General features: G+C 34.3%; 1 protein-coding gene across 1 annotated transcript in view; it reads left to right on the plus strand.

Annotated features, from left to right (window-relative positions):
- ARL13B (ADP-ribosylation factor-like 13B) overlaps positions 1–10,210 on the plus strand; it is a 55,512-nt gene that overhangs the window by 38,011 nt on the left and 7,291 nt on the right. The window contains exons 3-6 of the mRNA XM_014550630.1: positions 899–1,004; positions 2,047–2,249; positions 5,102–5,216; positions 8,501–8,723. Coding sequence (XP_014406116.1) covers positions 899–1,004; positions 2,047–2,249; positions 5,102–5,216; positions 8,501–8,723 — 647 coding nt within the window. The remainder of the gene's footprint in view (positions 1–898; positions 1,005–2,046; positions 2,250–5,101; positions 5,217–8,500; positions 8,724–10,210) is intronic.

A 10,210-nucleotide genomic window follows, 5' to 3' on the forward strand; every position in this document is an offset into this window, starting at 1 on the left:
TTCTAACTATCCCTCTCCCTTCCTCTCTGTAAAAAAATCAATAAAATATATTTTAAAAAAAAACACAAAACTTGTTTGGTCTGGCTGGCATGGCTCAGTGGTTGCTTATCAACCTATGAACCAGGAGGTCACAGTTTGATTTCCAGTAAGGGCACATGCTCCGGTTGCAGGCTCAATCCCCTGTTTGGGACGAGCAGGATGCAGCGGATCAGTGATTCTCTCTCATCATTGATGTTTCTCTCTCTCCCTCTCCCTTCCTCTCTGAAATCAATAATAATAATAAACTATATATATATATATATAAAGAACTTTTGATGTTTTTCATTTTGTTGTTTCCCAGTTTGTTTCTAATTGAATATAATGTTCTTTATGTGCTGTGCTATGCAAAGTAAATGAGACAGAAGTGGCTCCACCTCTCCAGTAAATTGCATGATTTATGCGGACACATTCACACACTGGAAATACAGATGAGCTCAAATATTACAAGCTCAGAATGAACATTTGAGTATTTAAAACAAGAATATTTTGTATTTTCAGAAGATAAGGACATAAGATAAGCGTATTTGCATCATGATGCATGTATTTTAAGAAGATAAAGACATAATGTGAAAATTAGAATTGATGGCTGAGGGGTATGAAAACTAGTCTTTTTCTATCTTGTTGGCCTATTGACCTATTGCTTGTTTTCTTAACCTACCTGACTTCTCTTTCTTAGGTCAATTCTCACGAACTTATTTTAGGAAAAAATGGTGAAATAGATTCTGTAGTACTCTCTTAAACCAGTATATTCTGTAGTCAATAGGTTTAAAACTTTGGGATGAGAACATGGTGAAAATATTTTTAAGTGGCTGTCTGATTACACATTTGCTATAAAAACACTTTATTTATATCTCTATAGGTTGGCAAATAAACAAGACAAGGAAGGGGCTTTAGGAGAAGCTGATGTGATTGAATGTCTGTCTCTGGAAAAAATGGTCAATGAACACAAGTGCCTATGTCAGATAGTAAGTGTTGGGGTTTGTTTTCCTTTTTTCCCTATGAAATATGTTCAGTATAACTTAGTTTTTGTAAAGGTGAAAGGCAATTAGGTGGCAGACAGCTAACAAAATAATGTGTTAGTGTTTTAAAAGAACTTTTTTTTTTACCCAGGAAATCACATTCTCACTGTTTTGTTGCTATTATTTTATATTGTAATATTTGTTTTCTATTTAGTTGTTATTGATTTCCATAAACTGTCTTTTGAGATTTCAAAGACTCTAGATTTGCTTTTTGTTTAAGATATTGCTGACAGGACTTGTAAGCTATACAAACACGTCTTGCTATAATTCTTAAAAAATATATTTTTATTGATTTCAGAGAGGAAGGGAGAGGGAGAGAGAAGAAACATCAATGATGAGAGAGAATCATTGATTGGCTGCCTCCTGCTTGCCTGCTGTTGGGGATTGAGCCCACAACATGGGCATGTGTCCTGACTGGGAATCAACTAACCGTGACCTCCTGATTCATAAGTTGATGCTCAACCACTGAGCCATGCCAGCCAGGCAAATTTTTTAAATGGTAAAGAAAACATATAAATACAAAATTTAAACATATGAGAGGTTTGCAATGAATTTTGAAAAATCTTATCAGGAGAGTTATATAATCTTAAGAAAGATGGGCAGAAGGTTTAAGTATTAATTCTGGCTTCAGAAGATGGACATTAGACTGTCAATCTTAAAAGATGTTTACTGCTATAAATTCCTTAAGGACTGGAAGTTTGATTTTGTCTTCCAGTGAGTTTGTTTTAACTGGCACTGTTGACTTCCTGTGTTATAGTATCTCTCATAGCTTACAGATATTGTACTTGAAATATTTCAGCTCCTATGTACTAATGTTAGTGGTCATTTCAATGGTATGTTTTGTAAGTTAAATAAGCAGGTGCTTTATATAATTAATTTAATGGGTTAATTTTGATTTACTAATAATTATACTTAGTGGTTTTTGAGTAGATTTTTGTGGAGAACTTTTAGTTTTAATGTTTAAGCCAAATAAATTGGTGTTTTTCAGGAACCTTGTTCAGCAATCTTGGGATCTGGAAAGAAAATTGACAAGTCCATTAAAAAAGGCCTTTATTGGCTGCTAGATATCATTGCAAGAGACTTTGATGCCTTAAATGAACGCATCCAAAAGGACACAACAGAACAACGTGCTCTTGAGGAACAAGAGAAACGAGAAAGGGCTGAACGAGTGCGAAAATTACGAGAAGAAAGGTAAGTAGATTAATTTTGTACCACGGTGCATTTGAAATGTAAAAACAAACAAACAAAAATACCACCACAATTTTCTGAATAATTTATTAGTTCTGTCTATTCAGTTTCTTTTTTGTGTCTGAAGGAAGACACTACACAAATTTTCTGTTTTTATGGATTTTTCTCTACACAAGTTTGGGGGATAGGATTCTACTTTTCCTGGTGGCATTATGGTAGTTAAATTTATTCCTTATGTATTTATTATTTCTAAGAAATTTAAAATTTTTATCTCTTATTTCTTATGAGTACCTTTATTGCAGTGGTTTTCGATCAGTATGCTAATTTTGCTTCTCAGAGGGCATTTGGCAGTGTCTAGAGACATTTTTACTTGTCACAGCTGGGGACGAGGTGGAGTGCTACTGGCATCTAGTGGGTAGAGGCCAGGAAGCTGCTCAACAGCTAGTGCTGCACAGGACAGTCCCCTACAACAGAGAATTATTGAGTCCACTGTCAATTATTGAGAAATGCTTCTTTAGTCTCAGCAAAGACAGAAGGCAAGCTGATAGTGGATCAATCAACTGAAACAAAATCTGATCTTCAACACTAGTTTTCTCACAAAATAAACTAAATTATACTGTCTCAGGTTTTTTAAATATATTTTTCAAATTATTTTAAAAATATATTTCCTGAAAGGAACCTTTTAAACTAAATTTAGCAAACTTTGAATTAAAAAACAATGATTTCATAAATTCTACCACAGAATCATTTCTAATAATCTTAATGCTGTGAAAAAGTACTCATATTTGATTAAAAGTCGAATTTAGGACTTTATCCCAAGATTTCTCTTTCTTTTCTCAACTAGATAGTTGCATAGTAGGGGAGGGGAGAAATCAAAAGATATTTAAGTGAGCTCTTGCAAGATCTAAAGTTGTCTTCCATCTACCTAAGAAATATTGGCCTTCCATGTGCTCTAACATACTTGCAGCCTAGTAGACATGAACCCACTAAACTGCCCTTGGTGGTGCCTTGGTGAGGTATTCTCTTACACTGAAGGAAATCCTCTAATTACAGGTATCTTTCATTTAATTTAGAGGTAGGACTTAAAGGAAAGAAATACTTGTAGAGATAACTCCCCATCGCCAAGTGCTCAATAATATGAGCAGATCATTTATCTAGGATCTCTCTTGATATTGATATGAGGTTTTAGTTCCTCTGAGAAATTTGGTATTCTATCCTACTGTATATTTTCATGATATAAAGCTCAGTAAACCAATCATTCATGTAGGTCTACCTTTTATATACTTATAAAAATAAAATATATGGCCATACTTTTCTGAAGACTCCTTTGCTTTTTTCCCATTAAGAAAACAAACAAAAAGAACAAAAAATAATGAGTTGGATAAAAGAAATCTGATGTTAGTCATCCCCCTCCCCCCCAAGTTCTTACCTTTTCCATAAAGATGTTCTAGGTCATGTGATGGCAGGCTTTCTAATACCCATTCCCCTTTCCTCTTTTCTCCTAGCTGTGGTCAGCAAACTTCGGCTCAAAAGCCACATGCGGTTCTTTGGCCCCTTGAGTGTGGCTCTTCCACAAAATACCACGTGCGGGCGTGCACGTACAGTACAATTGAAACTTCGTGGCCCATTCGCAGAAGTCGGTATTTTGTGGAAGGGTAGAGTCACACAGAGCCACACTCAAGGGGCCAAAGAGCCACATGTGGCTTGCGAGCCGCAGTTTGCCGACCACTGTCTAGCCATACTACGTGTGGTCTAAGACCTCTCCTGTTGAGCATAGCCTCCATAATTAAAAGTAAATTGGCATTTAGGGAGGAGTTATTAAAAAAAACAACCTTTTTACTTCATTAAATCCAATCTAATAGATTCAGATATTTTTGAAAAACTGTAAAAAAATTATTGTTGGTATCTGAAAATAGTATTATAATACTAGCTACCTGAAACTGCTTGCTAATAAATTAGCAATATTAATAACATTTACTGTCCTATAAGTATGTTCATTTACAGTGTGCTTTCACATATATTACTTTAGCTGAAACAACCCTATGAAGTAGATATTTTTATCCACATGGAAAAACTTTCATTCAAAGATCTAGATACATGTCCAAGGTCACAGAGGCTGTAAATTGCAGCCCTCTAAATCTTGGCTTGCTAGGTTCAGAATGAAAGGATAGATCTTTCCATCAGAGGACATAATTAATAAACGTCATAGTAATGAACATTCACATTGCTGTACTATACCTGCAGCCCAGTTGCAGATCTACACTAGTCACCAGCTAATTGTTTTATAACTTAATTACTCTTCATGTATGGGGTAACATTAACCAAAAGTCACAGAGATAGTACATGTTTCAGTAGTAACAAATATGGAATTACTTAATATAAGTGATATAGTGCAACTTATCTTTATGGCTTCTTCTATTATGCAAAGCAGCAGTCATTACCTAGTTCATATATGATAAGTAATTTGACACAGCCCTTCAGAAGAGGGTTAACAAGAGGACTCATTTATCTGTTAACATCAATGAAGAGGACAGCATTGGTTTGGGATGGTAATTAATAAATTGCTAAATATAATAACTAGCACATAGGATAATTAATGTGCACTGTTGATATTAAGAAATCAGTCATAGGGAATGTTATTTTTGTCATTTCTGTCTTTTAAAAATTCAAATGAATAATCTTTACACAGGGGTAGAGGCCTGTAAACTGCATAAGGATTTCTGAAAATCAGTAATTTAAAGCCATATCCAGATGTTTAAATTACTAAATTTAACAGCCTTAAACCTATTGCAAGTGTTCTTAAACATGGTTCAGCATTTTCTCAGGAATTACAATTTTTTCCCCTCAAACAATAGAGAACAAAGAGAGCGAGAGCAGGCTGAACTCGATGGAACCAGTGGTCTGGCTGAGGTGGATCCAGAGCCAATTATTGTTAATCCTTTCCAGCCGATAGCAACTGTAATCATTGAGGTATGGATAGTGGCACATGTGATTTTTATATCGTAAGTTTTAAAGTTGGCAGGGAATTGGGAAAGGAGGTAGGGAGGTAGAAATAACTATTTTATCAGAGACCAGTTATTTCTAAAAAAATTAAGTGGGAAAGACAGGTTAAGGTTTGCTGCTTTTTCATCCTCTTCAAATTTATCTTCGGATCTAGTATAAACAGGAAAGGTGACTTCAGAATTAACTGAGAGGGAAAGTGAAGATTGAATGTAGCAACTGTAATAGTTACTGTTCTGATAAATCGTTTTTTGGCATTTATTTCAGATAATAGTAATATATTTACTCTTATTTACATTGTCTCTTTGTCCCTGTATTGCTGTTACTGTCATCTCTTTACAGTAATGTTTAGATGCATAAATGAATTTCTAATTGTTTACCCAGGATACTTAAGAGTGTTTGAAATGATCATAAATTCTATATGTAAATATGATTTATTTTTTATTTTAATTATGAGACATTTTACCAAAATTAATTTGTAGATTATAATCATGAAGAAGTTAAGTGTGTGTATGTGTGTGTGTGTGTGTGTGTATGTATTTCCATGAAGAAGTTAAGTGTGTGTGTGTGTGTGTGTGTGTGTATGTATTTGTGTCTTTGTTTTCATTTTCGACAGAGACTTTGCGTTAGACCTACTTTAATTCCCCTGCTTCAGCAGCCAGGCCTCCTCAGAGGCAGAGCTTCCTCAACTTCCCCTCCATTCACCAGAGCTTAATGTGGCAGTTGGTTTGTTGGTCCCACTGCCTGCATGTTCTCCATTCCTCTTCCCCTGTCACTGCCTCCTTCCACGCAGGTGCTCATCTGGAAAGGTTGATGATTGTTTCTTCCCGGGGCTGCTGCTGAGGAGGGAGGCAGCTCCACAGGTAAGAAGACGGTTGGATAATTTTGGTATCGCTTTATTTTGCAAATTAATTGGTAACATGAGCTATTTGTACTTAAGTTGCTTAGGTACCAGAAGGTTAATGGTACTTAGTTTTTTTATTAATCCCGTTGCATTTAACTGTGTGCTTTTCTAAGTACAGTAAAGTTGTCTTAATAACTTAAGCTCTCCTTTTGTCTCCATCCTATTAAATATTATTTTTGTCAAGTTTTCTTTTATGCTCTTTAAAAATATTGATGAAGAAGAGAGAAATCAAGTTTGACTTTTAACTTAGAAACATTTATTGTGTGTGTAATAAAGCTCACCTTGTAAATGATGACCAATTTTATAATACCACTAGAGGCCCAATGCACGAAATTCATGCAAGGGGCTCGGCCCTCACAGCTGCGGTGGCTTGCCTCAGCTCTCCCAGCCACTGCTTCGTCCAGAAGGTCATCCAGAAGGTCGTTCGGTCTAATTAGCATATTACGCTTTTATTGTTATACATCAGTGGTTCTCAACCTTCTGGCCCTTTAAATACAGTTCCTCATGTTGTGACCCAACCATAAAATTATTTTCGTTGCTACTTCATAACTGTAATGTTGCTACTGTTATGAATCGTAATGTAAATATCTGATATGCAGGATGGTCTTAGGCGACCCCTGTGAAATGGTCGTTCGACCGCCAAAGGGATAGCAACCCATAGGTTGAGAACCGCTGTTATACATGGTTACTTAGAAACGGCCTTAGTACTTCTACCAACATTGTATTTTTCACCGATTAAGGATGTAAACAATATCTTATATTGAAAATCCCTGAATTAATTAGTGGCATGGGGAACGTGCACTTATTATGCTGTTAAGCTACAATAATTTTAAGAAGATGATCAGTAAATATATGAAACAAATGAAAACCAATTACTTGTAGTCTATTTTATACCAAGTATATTTTCTTTTTTTTCCCCCACACAATTTCAAAATGTGGCATTTTAGAGAAGCACCTCACATTCCTTTTATTTTTTTTTTTTACCACAAATAATACAACTGGTGAGGTATTGGTTCTAGAACAGAGAGATTAATGGAACATTGATAAACATTCAATAAACATAATTATGACTGAACATTTTGTATAAGATAAAGGTGACATTTCAAATGTGGAAGAAGAGGATATTGGGACCGCTGAACAATCATTTTGAAAAATGTCAAATTAGTAACACTGTGTATACCAAATTAAACCCCAGAAGACTTAAAGGTATTTAAAAAAAGTAAGCCTTAAAAATATTAGCACATAATATATACATTTGTATATATGTGGAGGAGGAAAAACTTTCAAAGCAGGACAATCAAACCACAAGTCAAGAAATAAAAATAGATAGATCTTATTACATTCAATTTTTTAGGAGCTTTTCTACAAAGTTACAGGCAATGACCAAACCCTAATGAAAAATATTTGAGACACATAGGACAAAAAAAAAACCTTAAAAATTACTATGAAAATAATGATAATCAAATAGAAAAGTGGATATTGGGTTACCATGGGTAATTCCCTAAAGAAAAAGAAATATAGCAATAACAGTATTTAATAGTTCACCTTCAAAGTGATAAACAGTATTGAAATCAGTATGTTAATCCAACACTAAGTTAAAAACATTTATTAGTTTCAACCTTTTGCCTAGAATGTAAATTGACTAGTTTTTCTGAAGTGAAATTTGTAGTGTGTCACATTTTAAAAAATGTGCTTACCTTACCCATTACCAACAATTCTAGTGTTAGGATTTTATCCTAAATAACTAATTCAATAGTTGTGTTTTTTTAATAGTGAAAATTGAAAGTAACCTCTTAGTTCATTGATTATGAATTGGTAAAATAAGTTATGGTATAACCATTCAAAATTATAATGTAATTGGTGAAAGTAATCATAGCTAATATATATGTCACTTACATAGCTAACATTTTATGAGGTGTCAGGCACTATTCTAAGAAAAATATATATATTCTTAATTTAAAACTTCAGTTCTTTTTTGTTTAAAAACAAATACATAAATATGTATATATTAAGAGAAACAATCTGTCACATTTGTGTATGTTTGTGGGTGGTGTATGTCTGTGCGTGTGCTGTTAGGCAAAGAGAAGCATCTCTTAGTGATTATACACCAACTAGTGGTCATCTCTAGATTGTGGAATTACTGGTAGTAGTTGTTTCATTCCTTTATACAATCTTTTTTCTGAATGTTTGGCAATTAGTATGTTTCAGTGATGTTTTTAACAAATAGTTTTTAATGGAAATATCACAGTTCCCTGAAGGTACAGAAAGCTCTTGGATTACTTCATTTTTCCCTTAAAACTATCTTAGATACAACTGTTATATTAAAGATGATATATTTCATTTTTGTTAGAATGAAAAAAAACTTGAAAGAGAGAAAAAGAGGCAAAATGTGGAGAAAGACTGTGATGCTTGCCCCCTGAGAAATAAAATGGAGCGTGAGCAAATGGAAACACAGAGCCAGATCAGTGACAGTAGCCAAAAAAGCAATGAGGTTGGAACCGTAGAAAATTATAATGAAGCATTAACACAGCAATTGGAGAATGAAGAGACAGACCAGCCATCATCAGAATCAGGTAAATCTAGTTATTAAATAAAAAGATATACATATAAAATATATATAACTTAATTATACTTCTTTCACCTGTCATGATTATTTTCACACACAAAAATTTTTTTTTATCTGCAAATGCAGTATTTATCATGGTTTTCTCATGGTTTTTACTCATTAGTTAGTTTGCTAACTTATGTTTTTATTCATGATGTCTTAAAATGTACTCTTTTGTAACTTGAATTTCAGCAGAAATTTTTCATTTTACTTTCATAAATTTGGAATATAGCATAGCCCAGGAATCCTTGGAATGTATTAAATACCTTTAAGGCTTTTTGAGGTTTTTGTTTGTTTCTTTTTAAGCCTGATAATGCTATAATCAGCCTCACTTTATTTATTGACATGCTATTTCTGTAGGATGCAAACATAATTAGTTGAACATTCTAAAAGTCTTATCACATAGTCATTTTCCTCTTATTTTAATATCAAAAAATTTCAATTCATAATTATTTTTCTTTTTCTCAGTGGTTATGTAATTTAACAGGAAATTCATGTCTTTTGGTATCATAAAGACACAGCCTGTGTCTGGAATCAGACAACCTGGGATAGAACTCTGACTTTTCCATCTACTAGACCAGTGGTCGGCAAACTCATTAGTCAACAGAGCCAAATATCAACAGTACAATGATTGAAATTTCTTTTGAGAGCCAAATTTTTTAAACTTAAACTATATAGGTAGGTACATTGTTATTAACTTAATTAGGGTACTCCTAAGGCTTAGGAAGAGCCACACTCAAGGGGCCAAAAAGCTGCATGTGGCTCACGAGCCGCAGTTTGCCGACCACGGTACCAGACACATGCTATGTTATATGATGTTCTTCAGTCTTCCTAATCTCTCAAATGGAAATAAGCATCATTTTTTACAGGGATTTTAGGATTACTTATAGTAAGAATAACTCTACAATGTTCGAGCAGGGACCTGACACATGGGAGCTACCTAATTAATTAGTTCCTTGCCATTCCTCATTAGCAGGATGGTTCCATTATATATGAGAATTTTTATGTAGTATCAAAAAGTTTATAAAAATAAGATTTCAATCTTGAGGTATAGATTAGCTAACATGGATATTTTGCTATATAGCAATAATTAGATTTGAAAGTTATACTTTTTGTAAGTTGGGAAGTTAGAGTAGCCATATTCGGACCCATAGCTCAGTTAGCAGAGTTACACAGAAGGTAGACTTAGAGTAGCCTCTCAATATATTGAAAGAACTTTGTCTAACACAAATACATTTTTAAAGAGCAAAGTCATTTGACAGATATTTGAAAATAAAACGTAGGAAGATCTAAGATAGTCAATCATATCACTACTAGAGGCCTGGTGCACATCATATCACTACTAGAGGCCCGGTGCACAAAAATTTGTGCACTCAGGGGGGTCCCTCAGCCCGGCCTGTGCCCTCTCGCAGGCTGGGATCCCTTGGAGGATGTCCACCTGCTGGCTTAGGCCCG

The sequence above is a fragment of the Myotis brandtii genome, unplaced genomic scaffold, assembly GCF_000412655.1.
Source record: "Myotis brandtii unplaced genomic scaffold, ASM41265v1 scaffold609, whole genome shotgun sequence".
NCBI classification, from domain to species: Eukaryota; Metazoa; Chordata; class Mammalia; order Chiroptera; family Vespertilionidae; genus Myotis; species Myotis brandtii.